This window comes from Dreissena polymorpha, chromosome 14 (assembly GCF_020536995.1).
Source record: "Dreissena polymorpha isolate Duluth1 chromosome 14, UMN_Dpol_1.0, whole genome shotgun sequence".
NCBI lineage: Eukaryota > Metazoa > Mollusca > Bivalvia > Myida > Dreissenidae > Dreissena > Dreissena polymorpha.
In genome coordinates, this window is record NC_068368.1 from 1,525,184 (window position 1) to 1,542,645 (window position 17,462).

At 34.4% G+C, this 17,462-nt stretch overlaps 2 protein-coding genes across 5 annotated transcripts in view; one reads left to right on the top strand and one right to left on the bottom strand.

Moving 5' to 3' along the window:
- Positions 1-346: 346 nt before the first annotated feature.
- Positions 347-9,796, top strand: LOC127856970 (uncharacterized protein YfbL-like). The gene is made up of 8 exons (XM_052393182.1): positions 347-383; positions 636-808; positions 1,063-1,171; positions 2,494-2,646; positions 3,170-3,342; positions 3,768-4,038; positions 4,301-4,447; positions 7,328-9,796. Exons 1-8 carry the CDS (start codon positions 362-364, stop codon positions 7,447-7,449), a joined length of 1,170 nt encoding a protein of 389 aa, XP_052249142.1. The 5' UTR covers positions 347-361; the 3' UTR covers positions 7,450-9,796.
- Positions 9,797-15,170: 5,374 nt separating this feature from the next.
- The window catches only part of LOC127857929 (solute carrier family 28 member 3-like), a 75,082-nt gene continuing 72,790 nt past the window's right edge, over positions 15,171-17,462 (bottom strand). Inside the window, exons 12-15 of one of the 4 annotated variants that reach the window (XM_052394698.1) lie at positions 17,324-17,408; positions 16,678-16,853; positions 16,158-16,338; positions 15,171-15,392 (exon numbers count right to left, since the gene is read on the bottom strand). In XM_052394698.1, coding sequence (XP_052250658.1) covers positions 15,370-15,392; positions 16,158-16,338; positions 16,678-16,853; positions 17,324-17,408 — 465 coding nt within the window. In that variant the 3' untranslated portion in view covers positions 15,171-15,369. The remainder of the gene's footprint in view (positions 15,393-16,157; positions 16,339-16,677; positions 16,854-17,323; positions 17,409-17,462) is intronic. The other 3 variants (XM_052394696.1, XM_052394695.1, XM_052394694.1) reach the window with 3 other exon arrangements.

The following is a 17,462-nucleotide window of genomic DNA, read 5'->3' on the forward strand; positions in this document are numbered from 1 at the left end:
GCTATTACCGGTTGTCGTTGATACAATTGACGCTATTTTCGGACACATGTATTTTGTTAATATTTTTCGTATCTTAGTCTTCGGACACGAAAAAAAATTAATTATTTTTAAGTGTCCGAATACATAGAGTTATTACGGTAATAAAGTGTTGTGTTATTAATGAACTCAATGTAGTGATTACAGTGTATACAGTCCGAACAGTAATTCTAATAGAACATTGGAAAAGCTCGCTACAGAAGGATTTGGTCAAAACATCAAAGTCAGATAACACCTACAAACAGTATAATACTTATTTTAAAGCATATAGTGCATGGTGTAATCCTTTAATCCTGAGCGATTACGGTGGTATCTGCAAATATTTATGCTGGAAGCTTGCGTCGTATGTAAGTACAAATGCCATTGCTTTCATTTCTTGAATAAAAAAACACTATAAAATTAACACACAAAAGTTGTAAGATGATAAACACATCGCTCAGACGTTGCAAAGTATTTTCTCGATTTAAACTGCAACGTCCATATAAAGCACCGGTATTAAACATAATGAAATGCTTAAGCGAGATAGTTGTGTTACGTACACTCGTTAAATATAAATTACCATACCAAACAATGGAAGCTGTTTGTTTTTACTATGTCAGTCACGCATGCTGCAAGCTTGGAGTACTTGCGGTCAACATTGACGGACTACTTTTCTGACACGCGCCATCACATGACTAACCCAAAATACAAGCAACGGGCATCCACGTTTATACACGACGAATTCAGGAGATTCGGACTGGAAACAACTTACCACAACTTTGTGTGGGAAGGGGTTAGTCCAGAGTTTTTGCAGTTCACATAATGTTGACTTTTTTTCAGATACCAAGATATCATAACAAAACTAAGACAATCAAAAATATCTCTGGCTTCACAATTATACATTCTCAATCTGCATGTTGGTACTACTATTGAATGGGTGTTAGTAACCGATAACGAATTAAGGAGATATTTAAAATTAATACATGTTCATGTATAACTTATTCTGGCACAAAACAGCGAAATTTGCTTTTTTTTCTTTATTTACAGGATGATTTTGCAAACGTAATTGGAATTTTAAAAGGTGACAACTTTGGTACATATGATGACCAGATTATTGGAGTCGGTGCACACTACGATACAGTCAACATCACTAAAGGTACTGAACCTACGGTAAAGGCAGTCATTAATTGCAAATATATATATATATATATATATATATATATATATATATATATATATATATATATATATATATATATATATATATTTAACAACATATGTATTCATATGTTAAAAAAACTAGTTGATTTGCGTAATTATAACTTATCATGCAAAGAGCAATCAATTACATTTTACATTCTTGCATTTAAGTAACGCCGATTTTATAGACATTGTACCAGAACCAGTACCATAGTAACAGAACTGTTTGTCTTTAAATGTGATAGGGTCCTACACTTTATTCGAGAGTAATTTACGCTTCGCTTTTTAAAACTTATGGTATGTTTATGTCATTGGTGTCCTATTTTCCTACCGTTCCAAGATAGCTAGATAAGTCGTATATATAGAATCTGGCATGAGTTGTCATATCATACCATATTTTATTAAACGATTTCAGGCATTTTGTTAGTAAGCGAGCCTTTGGCGAGCTAACTAACGAATTTCCTGGACGATTTGAATAAAATATGGTATGAAATTACAACGAGTGTCAGATCTATTTGTATGTCCCCCACCACTATAGTGGGGGACATATTGTTTTTGCACTGTCTGTTGGTGTGTTTGTTTGCCCCAACTTTAACATTTGCCATAACCTTTGCAATATTGAAGTTAGCAACTTCATATTTGGCATGCATGTGTATCTCATGGAGCTACACATTTTTAGTGTTGAAAGGTCAAGGTCATCCTTCAAGGTCAAAGGTCAAATATATGATTCAAAATCGCTCATTTAACTACACTTTTGCAATATTCAAGCTAGCAACTTGATATTTGGCATGCATGTGTATCTCATAGAGCTGCATATTGGGAGTGGTGAAAGGTCAAGGTCAAGGTCATCCTTCAAGGTCAAAGGTCATATATATGGGGACATAGTGTTTCACAAACCCATCGCTTGTTTATCACATGCTTTTAAATGAGCAAATTAAATGAATGTTTACCCAAACATAATGATAAATTCCGATGTTGTTTACATTTCTCGACGTCATTTGACGTTGCAACGTAATTTCAGCAAAATAACAAAATGCGATTGGTCGATCGAACGAAAACTAAGCCAATGAAAACGCTTAGAAAGTATATTACACATGTGTAAGATAAGAATATTCGTAATGGTTATATTACATGGGAAACTCGGTATGACATGTGATAAAATCACATATTTATGTCAATGACTGACAACTGGCCTACTTAAAGGAGAGATAGGTTACTTAACAACACACAATATAACACCTTCATGCAACCAATGTATTGTGACAAGGGCTCTTTAAGGCGTTGACGACAACGGATCTGGATGTGCAGCCCTCCTGGAGGTGGCTCGCCAGATGACGTCAGTGGGATCAAAGCGGAAACACACCGTCATATTCGCAGCGTTTGACCACGAGGAGTATGAGTTCTCCAAATACACTCCTGAAGAAGATTTTGGTATGATAAGTAACAAACTGTTTGACAAATGGAATATGTCTCATATATACATGGTTGCGTTTAGGATTATGAAAGTCAATTTATTAAATTTATTTTTATGAACTTTTTATTCTGTACGATATAGGCCCGTATTAACCAATACATTCTACGTCTTTAGAATCAGAAAAGATGTAGACACAATACAAATACTTGAGAGTTTTCCTCTCTCTACTACCGATGTTGCGTATAGCGCAAACACATGGTTCTAAATTTAGAACGGTGTACATTTAGGTGATGTATAGCAAGTGAGGCTTGAACATATAGTATTAATAGAAAACAGAGGCTTAATTAATACTGTTGATAGCATGTCTGAGTCTTAAGTCTGAGAATATGTAGTTGAACGTGTAGTTGAATACGGTAACAATAAATGGTCGTCATCAACCTTTTATCACATAATTTAAAGCAAATTCAAAGCACTTCGATCTATGATACTAGAAGAAGTCTAGAACTGTTATGTTGACGATAAATTGTTTGTTTTTAAAAGGTTTACTGGGTAGTAAATATCTAATATCACAATGGCTGTTGCCATGGATTCAGAAGAACTACCCACAAACCGTGGGCGCATTCAATCCTTCTGGAATCATCGTTCTTGACACGGCGATGGACTATAACAATAGCGCGTCGTCCCAGATCATACCACCTGCTGATCTTGACAAGGTAATGAATTACAAACTGTATTTGCACACAATACTAATACTCAGGAACTTGAATGTATTAGACGGTGTTCTTGCAAACATTCGTTCGTAATTTAAATCGAATTTCAATATTAAGATTTGATAAAATGGCTAGATTTTTTAATGTTTTTTTCCCAACCAGAATGATATTAAGTAATCGACATACTGCTATATACTTACAGTATAATATAAAATAAGAAAAAGAAAGCAAAATCCTATGTGGTCCTTTCAGTGATTAATGGCAATAACGCATGTTCCTCTAATGATTTGTCTTATGAGTTGAATAACATAGTCTTTAGTATACACCATGAGCTATAATTTAGCCCTTATATATACCGGTAAATCAGGCCATCATAGCTTCGACAAGTATTGACTCAATCAATCGATAAGGCATTGTCTCTGTTTCAGTTTAAGAAACTTTTTCCCGATGTTGTTAAAAGTCTCCAGTCCGACAACTTTGAGGGGGACTTTCTCGCGACAGTATTTCAGTCGGTCCGCGACGGTCGCCTTGCCAACGAATTTCATCAGCAATGGAACAAAATGGGGCGAGCAGAATACGAAATAGAAATGTTCGGTTTGGCTCTAGACCTACCGCCGAATGCACTTACCGATTTATTCCGCAGTGACCACGTTAACTTCTGGTTAAACAACATTCCAGCCATATTTGTTTCTGACTCAGGTATGGCTTCAAAGTCAGATTTGTACGAATAAGCATACATTATTTGCTCGTGTATGTTTTTATGTAAAGAAGTACCACATCTATGAAAGCGGGTAGGTAAATAGCTTCATAAACGTGTAGTTTTATGTTTATTTAGTTGTGTCAAATACAGTCACAAGAACGGAATATAAAGCTAACTGATGACGATTACAATTTGTTTGCAAGTTTTGTAGTAAGTAACTGTGCATATCAATTAGTAAACAAACATGTTTTATTTCTTTAGCGGACCTCCGCGGAAAAATGCAGAAATGCTACCACAACGCCTGTGACAGTCTGGGAATGATGTTGAACGATGATAACTTGAACTTCCTCGCCAAGACCTCGGACACCATCGCGGCTACCGTGGATAAACTCTCGCAGAATTACGCAGGTAAAGCTCGACATCATTGACCTGGTTCTTATGATTTCATTTGACACACATTACAAGCTTGAGTAGTGTGCAATCGTCTTACGCGGCTTTGTTCGTACACGAATTATGTAGCACGTCCTTCTGTGAAATTAAGAAGAGAAGAGAAGTTTATAACCATCTGTCCAAGGCTTTTCGGAAAATCAATTGGAGTAAGCAAGGACCAAAACAAATGAGCCGCACTCTGTGAATAGGGGGTTTTCGGAAAATCAATTGGAGTAAGCAAGGACCAAAACAAATGAGCCGCACTCTGTGAATAGGGGGATTACTGCATGTGCGTATAGTTTCGTCAGCACAGGCCAATAAGGGGCGACACTTAATGCCTAAACTTATTCTTTTGCTAAGAAGAGACTTTCTTTTAATGAAAAATATAAAAGCATAAGTTTCGTCCCTGTTTAGCCTGTGCAGACAACACAGGCTAATCTGGGACGACACTTTACGCACATGCATTAAAACCCTTTTCACAGATCATGGGCCAAATATAAATTTCTGTAAACTCAACCAATGATTAACAACTATCAATCACATATTTTACCCTATATCGAAACTATTATATATAGAGAAACGGTATTTTAAAATATGCATACATAAAACGGTCAGCTTCCGGTTAAAGATAGCGAGCTTAATAGTTGTCGCACATTGTATAAATTTTACCCGGTTTAGTAACTGGGCACTGTAAATTTGCCCAATGTATCAATTTGGGGCTGAATGTATCGCGTTAGAAAATTGCCACTTTAAATGGTCAATGTCTTTATTAATGTCAGATTGAAAAGGAGCATCGACCGCTAGAAATCTTCATGTGCAAAGTATCTTCGTACAATCATGACATCATACTAGATTTAATTCTTGTATAGTATTAAAGTGTATTAAACATGATTTTTATGCCCCAGGTAAAGTGGCATATAACAGTTGAACTGTCCGTCAGTATGTCAGTGTGTCAGTGTGTCAGTATGTCAGGATGTCAGTCAGTCAGTCCGTCCGTCCGAAAAAAACTTTAACATTGACCATAACTTTTTCACTATTAAAGATAGCAACTTGATATTTGGCATGCATGTGTATCTCATGGAGCTGCACATCTTGAGTAGTGAAATGTCAAGGTCAAGGTCATCCTTCAAGGTCAGATGTCAGATTTATGGCGTCTGTCCGTCCGAAAACTCTAACATTTGCCATAACTTTTTCAATATTAAAGATAGCAACTTGATATTTGGCATGAATGTGTATCTCATGGAGCTGAATATTTTGAGTGGTGAAAAGTGAAGGTCAAGGTCATCCTTCAAGGTCAATGTCAAATATATGTCGTCTGTCCGTCCGAAAACTTTAACATTGGCCATAACTTTTTTAATATTGAAGATAACAACTTGATATTTGGCATGCATGTGTATCATATGAAGCTGCACATTTTGAGTGGTGAAAGTTCAAGGTCAAGTTCATCCTTCAAGGTCAAAGGTAGAAAAACAACAACAACACAATTTTTTTCAAAGCGGCGTTCTCATGAACCTGCATATTTTGTGTGGTGGAAGTTCAAGGTCAAGGTCATCCTTCAAGGTCAAGGTCATCCTTCAAGGTCAAAGGTAAAAAAAAAATCAAAGTGGCGTTCTCATGAAGCTGCACATTTTGAGTGGTGGAACTTCAAGGTCAAGTTCATCCTTAAAGGTCAAGGTCATCCTTCAAGGTCAACAAAAGTAAAAAAAAAATAAAAAAATTCAAAGCGGCGTTATCATGAAGCTGCACATTTTGATCGGTGGAAGTTCAAGGTCAGGCTATCCTTCAAGGTCAAATGTCAAATTAATGGCGTCCAAAAACTTTAACATTGGCCATAACTTTTTTAATATTGAAGTTAGAAACTTGATATTTGGCATGCATGTGTACCTCATAAAGCTGCACATTTTGAGTGGTAGAAGTTTTAGGTCAAGGTCATCCTTCAAGGTCAAAGGTCAAAAAAATTAATTCAAAGCGGCGTGCTCATGAAACTGCATATTTTGAGTGGTGGAAGTTCAAGGTCAAGTTCATCCTTAAAGGTCAAGGTCATCCTTCAAGGTCAACAAAAGTAAAAAAGAAATAAAAAAATTCAAAGCGGCGTTATCATGAAGCTGCACATTTTGATCGGTGGAAGTTCAAGGTCAGGCTATCCTTCAAGGTCAAATGTCAAATTAATGGCGTCCAAAAACTTTAACATTGGCCATATATTTTTTAATATTGAAGATAACAACTTGATATGTGGCATGCATGTGTACCTCATAAAGCTGCACATTTTGAGTGGTAGAAGTTTAAGGTCAAGGTCATCCTTCAAGGTCAAAGGTCAAAAAAATTAATTCAAAGCGGCGTTCTCATGAACCTGCATATTTTGAGTGGTGGAAGTTCAAGGTCAAGGTCATCCTTCAAGGTCAAGGTCATCCTTCAAGGTCAAAGGTCAAAAAAATATTTAAAAAAATAAATTTCAAAGCGGCGTTCTCATGAAGCTGCACATTTTGAGTGCCGGAAGTTCAAGGTAAAGGTCATCCTTCAAGGTCAAGGTCATCCTTGAAGGTCAAAAGTAAAACAAAAAATCAAAGCGGCGTAATCATGAAGCTGCACATTTTGAGTGGTGGAAGTTCAAGGTCAAGGTCATCCTTCAAGGTCAAGGTCATCCTTCAAGGTAAAAGGTTAAAAAAAATATTTTCAAAGCGGCGTTCTCATAAACCTGCACATTTTGAGTGGTGGAAGTTGAAGGTCAAGGTCATCCTTCAAGTTCAAAGGTAAAAAAAAATATTTTTCAAAGCGGCGCAATAGGGGGCATTGTGTTTCTGACGAACACATCTCTTGTTATGTATAATCTTATATTATAATGGGCTCGTTCTTTCACAGTTTCAGGTGCACAATCTGTATTGCCAGTTGGACATTCACTTTTCACGATACTGATCGCCCTGGTGCTAGCTTTGGCTAAACAGATTTATTTAAACATGGGTACCATGTTAGAAATATATTAAACCAATATATATATATATATATATATATATATATATATATATATATATATATATATATTATATATCATGAACATTTGTTTCGCATGAACGCATGCATACATGTATATCTGGTGGTGTGGATATATTAATCATTTATAATTGCAGGTGTTGTATTCATTGGGCGTTGTAAATTTATTAGAGCGTTTCTCTGCATTTATGAATATCCACGGTATAAATGACACAATGCATCATTCTTTTTTATAAAAAGCACATTTTAACACTTTGATTGTTTCCTTTAAATAACTGCATAATTATATAGAGTTGCAAACGGGCCATATCTCCGATCTTAAAGATTACTAATTTTGTATGTGTCAGATCAACCAATGTATAATTTGTTGTATCACAAATGGAACGTGTTTTTGATATTGAACATCTACAATGTCGTACAAAAATATTCAAACATTAAAATAAACACACAGAGAGGTTAATTTATGCATATACTTTTAAACTTGTGTATATCATACCTTTATGATTTTACTTAAAGGAACCTGTTCACAATATGTAAATTGACAAAATTGATAAATTGTTTCAGCTTTGAAATTTGTGTTGTAGTTATGTTTTTTTGCGAGGAAACAATAATACTGAATATTTACGATGCACTATGTGTCCATAATATGCATCTTTTGACGATTTAAAAACCTGAAAATTATAAAGCGTTACAAACGCGAAACGATTGAATAATTACGAGAGTTCTGTTATCGTAATATTTTTGGACACTACATAGATTGCGTTTATAAAGTAAACAATACCATTACATACCTATCAGATTGGATGGCCGAGTAGTTTAAGCGTTAGACCTTTACTCAAAAAGTCAGTGGTTCGAGTCCAGCTTTGGATAACTGTTTTCTCCCTCTCTTTTTTATTCTTTTATACTGCAGCTTTTTAGTTCCGATGTTTACATTAATCAATCTAAAGCTCATAAAGACAACGTTAAAAAACAAACCATAATCTGTGAACAATTCCCTTTCAGCGTAGTTATGTACCGTCGAGGCAAATGTACACAAAACAAACAGAAACCAATCTAGATGGCAATTCTTCATTCCTACAGCATTAATTAAATTTAGTTGTGATTAAACAGTATATTGTTTGTATCATACAGTAAGAACGTGTCTGTTGCATCTTCAATATTAATATTGCATCTTTCTGCAATTCTATTAGTATACTTTACTGACCTTTTAAAACGGTTATTGTGTTACTTTGTAATACAATGCGTTACATTTTCATTTCATTCTTTCGATGGATAACCCAATTTGTCCGTGTAAATAATAATTCATATCAATATATTTACATATGTTTCAGTTTATGTTTTGTTACAATGTTCAAGCAATATATTACAATTCATTATTTTACACAATACCTTATGGCAATCTTTATCCATAATTAAAGCAGTAAGCCATTATTTGAAGGTTTACATATTGTATGTCGCTTTTTTACGTTTGCTTTCGTTTGTATTATAGTTTTGTTGTTTTAAAATAACATATCGTATTTCACCTGTTAATTGCTTTATAAATATTTTCAATGCATAATATATGGACCGTACATGATAACATGTATATAATTCAAATGTTTAACTATATTGCGCATGTTGAAAGTTGCACAATATCAATCATATTTTAATGTAAGTACACGTTAATTGTTATAATAAATATCATAATATCATGTATATGTTCATTGGTAATTGGGAAACGTAGTCTTCCTCATTCGTATAAAGGTTGTTGAATATAATCATTGTAAAAGGTTATGCGACACAAACAACTAAAATATATATTAATTTAAGTTCACGCTAAAATAGAAAAATATCCACTTAAATATTTAAGATTTTTATCGATGCGACTTATTGGGTTGAAAAAGGCAACACATAGATCTAATACTGGTTTATTTTTTGTTAAGGATATATGTTTGTGTGCAGAAAGATAATTTAGTGTTATTCAATCTGTTGTTACATATTTATATCAATTAATTTGCAAAAATGCATTCACAAATAATCCCAAACAACAAGCAATGACATAATTCTAGATCTGCGTCTCCAAATTTTAACATTAAATGTTATTGACTTAAAATACAACAGCGGAATCCATATTCAAAATGTTGTTATCCTCTTTGAGATGTTATTATCGTATGATGCAGAATCTTTCTGGGGTTTACACACGGTCTGGACAGAATGTAACCACACCGTTAGGAACTTTATTTTTTAAATATCCCAAGTTATTAAAATACATTTGCAAACAATTTTTGTGCATAAAAGACAGATTTTCTTGGAGTGTGTGCCGATATCTTAAGGTATAAGAATAAATCCTCGTATACGTTTCACGTTGCGTATTGTATTTCTTTTGACCTTGCAGTCAAGGATAACCCATGAAAGTGCAAGCACTTATTTCCAATGGGATCCTTTGTTGTTTGCTGAAGAGACAGCAACAAAAATAGACAGTATTGAGATACAAGAAATCCGGGTGCGATACCCTAGCTCTTTGTGAATAGATCTCTTGTATCTTTTACGTGCTCATTGTATAGCACCGATACACGCGAGAATTACCTGGGTTTCATACCAGCACATCTCTAGTTGGGTGGGAAACACGTGAAGCATTTCTGAAATTTCCAGCGCCCCGGCCAGGAATTGAACCGGGACCTCTGGAATTTTGAACCAGAGTGTTACCACTCGACTACCGCACCACTCATATGCGTAAAGCATAAACATACTGTACACATTGGATTTCTTTAACAAGCGCACAGGCTTATTAAATAAAGTTATTCTTATGATTTTTACTGCGCAATAAGCAGCATAAACATCTGTCTATTTTAAAGCGCTAGTTGAAATTCGTAAGAAAATTGTTTTGAAGAGTTACTTAAAAAAACCACCTCTTACAGGTGTGTAAACTTCCATTAACGTTTAATTGGGAACCCCACAAAGTCACGTGATCCTGCAAACTGGTATTGCGCATCTTCATAAGTAAACAGGTCAGCATTTCTTCAAAATGCATGTGATCGTTATCAGGTTACGTGAAAACGTTTTAGACTGCGTTAACAAGAGTAATTTATCTGCAGTGTCAGGATGTAAACATACCATTTGGACACGCATATATGAATGAGCCGCGCTCTGTGAAAAAGGGGTTTAATGCATGTGCGTAAAGTGTCGTCCCAGATTAGCCTGTGAAGTCCGCACAGGCTAATTAGGGACGACACTTTCCGCCTAAACTGTATTTTTGCTGAGAAGAGACTTTCTTTAAACGCAAAATACCATAACAGCGGAAAATGTCGTTCCTGATTAGTGACGACACTTAACGCACATACATTAAACCCCCTTTTGACAGAGCGCGGCCAAATTAGAATTAACAACATTTATAAAATTGCGATAAAATGTTTTACCGACAATAGTCATGTTTAAATGCATATAGGTATTAAAAATTACATATATTTGGGGTTATAAGCGCAATTTATTTTGCCACATTGGAGTTACAGTTCAGAATTACAAAGCTTTTTCTGGACTTAAGTAAATGAACCGTCGACAAAATTACGCATACAGTATGCATAATGTTTTATACAGTACAAATACCGATAAAATACAGAACGAATGCTATTCAATTCTGATAAGTACAACGTAATGTGGTCCAAAGCTGCAAGTGATAGAACAACAATGGCGCCATCGGACGTTTATTCGCTGGCGTTTGAAGCTCGTTTCAATTTCGTCTTCATTAAACTGCAAAACGAAACCGTTTGCGTGAAAAATGTCACCTTTTACTATGGACGAACTTCGTTAAGATTTACGCATAAAAAAGAAATTCGTTTCAGCAATAAAAGAGTGCGTTAACAAATAAGTATGAATACGTGGTTGGACTCGTCACGCTGATACACAGACCACATTAGCAGATTATACAATCAAAATGCAGCGTTAATGGAAACGTGCAAACAGTATATGAGCCGTGCTCTGTGGAAATGGGGTTTAATGCGTGTGTGTAAAGTATCGTTCCTGATTAGCCTGTGCAGTCCGCACATCCTAATCAGGGACGACATTTACCGCCTAAACTGGATTTTTGCTCGGAGGAGACTCTCTGTACACAGAAACTATCATTAAACCGGAAAGTGTCGTCCCTGATTAGCCTGGGCGGACTGCACTTCACGCACATACATTAACCCATTTATGCCTAGCGTCCTGAAAAAAGGACATTGCAAACAGCGTAGACCCAGATGAGACGCCGCATGATGCGGCGTCTCATCTGGGTCTGCGCTGTTTGCTGAAAGGATTTTCATTAATAAATATTCTAAATATAGAAATAAGTATACTAGACATCCCTAATTTTAGAAATAAATTGATCCAATTTAGAAGGATGGGAGAGTCCACTAGGCATAAATGGGTTAAATCTCTTTTTCACAGAGCACGGCTCATATTAATTCTCTCCAAACAATACATTTACAAACGTTTTTGTTATACCTATCTTAAATTCCGTTTTTATGTTTTCAAACATTTTCTAGTAAAGGGATTGTGAATAGACAATTGTCATGCTGGAACTTATGTTGGATGTTGAATATAAGTGGTCTTGTGGTTTTAGTTTCTTTCTTTTAAGAAGAACATTTGAATGTTATCAAAATTAATTTTGTCTTAAAAGTTTAATTAAAATAACATCTCTCTTACTTTTTTGTCTTGTGTTAGGAGTTCTGCTATTAGGTATATATAGCTCAGGAAACAAACATGCAATCACTTCAATTGTCCTGAAGATATTCGTAGACTTCTATGGAACGCCTCTTCTGTCTCCAGTGATGACTATTGATATTTCGGAGGTTTCATTGAAATGAGGTGGGTTTAAATCATATGATATGTGTTTATAATAGTATGATGTGTGCTTGCCATAGTATGCTGTGTGTTTGTGGTGGTATGATATGTGTTTGTGATTATATGATGTGTGTTTGTCATAGTCTGCTGTGTGTTTGTCATGGTATGTTGTGTGTTTGTCATGGCATGCTGTGTGTTTGACATGGTTTGTTGTGTGCTTGTGATAGAATTCACTGAGTTTAATTGAAATGAGGTGGGTTTAAATCATATTATATGTGCTTATAATAGTATGATGTGGGCTTGCCATAATATGATGTGTGTTTGTCATGGTATTCTGTGTTTTGTCATGGTATGCTAGGTGTTTGTAATGGTATGCTGTTTGTTTGTCATGGTATGCTGTGTTTTTGTCATTGTCTAAAGTGACACGTTTGTTTGGTTATTCAAATGACAAACATCTGAATACAATATACAATCTTAGCTTACTCAGCTTAGACAACAACCTTATATTGTCTTTCATTATCTTTTTAGTTGTTGCAATTTTAAATATGCATGACGAAAAGTAACGAATGATGCGCGTTACTGAAGGAACATCACGTCCTATCTACTAACATATGTGTATACTCATATCAATATTGTTTATTTTTAAAGTCCGATACAATGTGCTTTTATGTTAAGTCCTATTGTTTTGTCATGGTCAATACATTGCCAACGCTAACTTATTATTCATTCTCAAGTATTTTGATTATCGTGGTAAAATAGAGATGTATGACATATTCCAATAATATTTAAGTCACACACCTTGAAATGACATACATGGCATAGTAAATTTATATATAAATAAGAAACATATTTTATCTATGTCAATTAGAATATATCTGGTGGTTACAAGGTATAAATCTGCCTCTTTTGCGCTTTAAAACTTAAAAAAATCGAGTTTGTCGAAAATGGACGTATATGTCTAGAAATCCTTCTTTCGGTTTTTAAAGCGGTGCCGTTTGGAAAATAATAAATTACTTGCTAACTAGGCCATAGATTTAATTTCATCTATCTCAATTAGAATATATCTGGTGGTTACAAGGTAGAAATCCGTCTTTTTGCGCTTTAAAACTTAAATATAACCACGTTTGTCGAAATGAATGTTTACATATAGAAATCCTACTATAGTTTTAAAATTTTAAAAACAATAAAATTACTTGCTTACTAGGCTATAGATTTAATGACAATTTTGCACACTTTCAAATTGGATATGTATATATTGATTAACATGTACTTCATTTCAAGGTGTGCGGCTTTAAATAGAATTGCATTGCATCAACAGTGATTGAATGTCATGTGTTGGAAAGAAGAAAACTCAACATCAAATCAGATTATATGAAAAAAGAGTATTTAAACAAATAAAAAGCTGACTTTTGTCACATTTATTTCCCTTGTTGACAAGTCCTCTATGCAATCCATGTGTTTCAATTAATATTTGAGTATATCAGAGAGCAAGCACAATGACGCTGGAATTTTTATGTTTCAAAACGACAGATTTAACAAAAATCAAGTTATGAACACACCAGAAGATTCTTATTCTAAAGTTTAAGAAATTGTAACGTGGTTATACAAAACATTTACCTACCGGTACGCTTCAAACTACCTGATTAAAACATTAACTACGCTCATGTATTTGTAAAATTCAATTGGAACCTTTTTTCTACTTTTTTTTTCTCTAAATGGTGAATCAAATATCGTGCTATTTCACACTTTGGTAATTTGTAGAGTCATGATTGCCATTTCATTGTCAGAAATAGTTAGCGAAATTATTTTCCTAAAGAAATTATAATTGTAAAAATGAATGGTTTTGCAAATGTATTGAAGCGTAATTTTAAATTAGTCCGTATGTACACTCATTTCAAACTACATTCCTGATAAACAAGTATCACTAATTAAATACTCAAACATCTGGTTATACAAAGCATAGAAAATAAATGTATAAGGTGTTTGTATTATATAAGCCTATCCCTTTTTATAAAGGAAAGCAATATTTGAACATTCTGTAAAAGAAAGAATCTTTATTTTCGAGTAACATTCTTTATGCTGAACACTCGACAGGACAGCAAATGTTACCTAATGTTACCCAACGATGTAGCTATCTTGGAAAGGCAATCTGTCACGTCTAAGCATGTCCCTAGCGACGTCCTAGCGAGACTCAAACATAAAATCGTCCTAAACCCTACAAACTAGACAAAAAAGATCAAAACAGGTCTTAAAGATTAAATATGTTTCTAAATGTAATACATAAAAGCTTTATTACATGCTCTCCTTAATAAATCACCATACTACGATGATTAAACCATGTAACATTCCGTCTAGAACGTACGAAAAAAGTAGCAGAAATTTGTGAAAACATTGTATTATCACTTGTATTTAGTAACAATCACAATGAATATTTGTAGAGTTATCTAGTGATCTTATATTTTCCGGTTATTATAATAATCAGCATCAGTCATTGTTTAACATGCTGATATGTAAGAAGAAAATAATCAACTTGAATCATGTAAAACATGCTATTTGATATGTGTTCAGTAAGAAACACCATGAATCAATGTTAAACATGCTATCTGATATGTAAGAAGTAAACATCAACATTAATCATGTAATAACATGGTAAATGATAACTAACACGTATAGAATAATCATGAATTATGGCGAAACATGGAATGTGATACGAAACAAGTATTCAACCCGAATATATCATGTTGAAACATAAAATATGATAATAAACAAATATAGATTCCGCAAAAAAATCAATGTCTAAATCATTCTTTTTGATATGCAAACAGTAGAATCCAACATATAATATAATATAATGAATATATACATATATATATATATGACAAAAAATGAAGAAACATAAAACATAATCATTTTTATATTAGTTTGTGGTTTTAAGTTTTAATTATTCTTGTGAACGGAACAGCAATAATTCCTCAGTCGTAGTGGTGTATACTTATTTGTAGTTGTCCCTTTTGTACGAATGTTGAAACATACGTGGTCAGGAATTAATCAATATGGACTTTCTTGGAAAATCCAGGAAAACAAAGTCAACACATCATGGAAAACAGTGGACACTTTCAAAACGGTTTGTACAAAAGTCCTGGAACAAACGGCAATATTTTTTAGAACATTAATAATAATCAATAATAATTAATAATTGTATAATAAGCACAAAAAGCGATTGTAGTAGTAATATCATACGCAATATTCGTAGAAGAAGGAGTAGTAGTAGTAGTAGTAGTAGTAGTAGTAGTAGTAGTAGTAGTAGTAGTAGTAGTGGTAGTAGTGGTAGTAGTAGTAGTAGTAGTAGTAGTAGTAGTAGTAGTAGTAGTAGTAGTAGTAGTAGTAGTAGTAGTAGTAGTAGTAGTAGTAGTAGTAGTAGTACTAGTTATAGTAGTTGTATTAGCAGTAGAAGTAGTACTAGAATTAGTAGTAGTAGTAGTAGTAGTAGTAGTAGTAGTAGTAGTAGTAGTTATAGTAGTAGTAGTAATAGTAGTAGTAGTAGTAGTAGTAGTAGTAGTAATAGTAGTAGTAGTAGTAGTAGTAGTAGTAGTAGTAGTAGTAGTAGTAGTAGTAGTAGTAGTGGTAATAGTAGAAGAAGTAGTAGTAGTGAATTAGTAGTAGTAATAGAAGTAGTAATAGTTATCGTTGTTGTTGTTGTTGATGATGATGATGATAATGATGATGATGATGATGATGATGATGATGATGATGATGATGATGATGATGATGATGATGCTGATGATGATTTTGTTGTGTTGTTTCTAATCTTTGAAAGGAGTAGTATATATATATATATACACACATATATTGTAGTACTGTAGTATTATAACCAAAGTCAATGCAAACTTTGAGTTCACCATACCTGCTATGCACGCAGTAAGGAAGCAGGCTACGTTTCCACAGACCATGGCCCTGACAACCATTTTCGCCAGATCCGCTCTCCGGGAAGGAACCAGCGCCCCAAGGCCTCCAAGCGTGATCCCAATGGAGCCGAAATTAGAGAACCCACAGAGGGCGTAAGTTGTAATGATCTCGGATTTCTCCTGTGCACGTAAACAATTTAATATCTGACATGAAATTGATGCTTTGAAAAGAGGGAAAATGGCATACAACATATTTTATAAAAAATCTCTTTTGAAATCGATATCCAATATTTAAGCGAACAATTTTATCAAATGTAAAACAACACTTAGCCAATTTCTTAGCCGTCAATGTAACTTTCCTTTGATCCCATTTCGTTTTAACAAGTCATTTTAAGTATGTCGGTACCGTCAGAAAGTAAGAAAAATAAAACATTCCTCCTTGCCTATCAGCTATAATACGCACTTAATTTGTTTAATATATTGACATTTGAAATTCAAACCGTTGTCTAAAAGCCCTACCGTAATGACCCCTGTGGTGAGCACCTGTCCGGTGATGTTGAGGATCACGTTTCCCTTGTCCCAGAACCAGGCGTCCGTGTTGTAGAAGCTCGTGTAGTTGGCAAGGTCCTTCCGATTCTGGATCAGCACCTTTAACCTTTCATACGCTATGAACTCGTTCGTAAATGTCTTGACCCCTATAGACATATGCACCACATGCATGCTATACTGTTGTTATTTGAACTCTTTGGTAAAATTCTTAACACCTTCGCAAGCTGACTAAAGCATTATATGTATTATCATTGCCATTTGAAATCGATTTTGATTAGGTTCAGCTAATGCGAAACATCACAATTTTGCCCCATTAATTGTGTTTATTTCTTTACACTGATCTAAGCAGGTGACAGCCTCACTTGGACTACACATGAGCAATGAGTTCCTTGATAGGGTTTTTACGCCCTAAATTGATAGCATAAGATCACGTGTATGACACTTGCATCATACATTTGCATTTATACTGAGATGTACAGGATATACTCTATGATTGTCTACGCGGCGAGATTTCAAACTATTATTTACGGTACATAGTGGGAGTATTTTTCTCATTAAAGTTTAAAAACACAACTTTGATGAACTTAAAAAAAACATACAAATATAATCGACTTACCTATAAGTTCTGCGACTTTTCTACAGTCGTTTGGTTCGACGCCCATAAAATACGATACTGGATAAAGGACATACGAAGTAATTAACTGTAATGAAAGGTATAAATAAATAATACAATATAAAAAAGCTGTCATTTGATA

Bases quoted from the DNA above. Each gene is read 5' to 3' on its own strand.
- LOC127856970 (XM_052393182.1), top strand. From the start codon at position 362: ATGCTGGAAGCTTGCGTCGTAT. The intron at 384-635 runs GTAAGTACAAAT...TTACTATGTCAG, and splicing joins GCTGGAAGCTTGCGTCGTAT to TCACGCATGCTGCAAGCTTG. The intron at 1,172-2,493 runs GTACTGAACCTA...GGGCTCTTTAAG, and splicing joins TACAGTCAACATCACTAAAG to GCGTTGACGACAACGGATCT.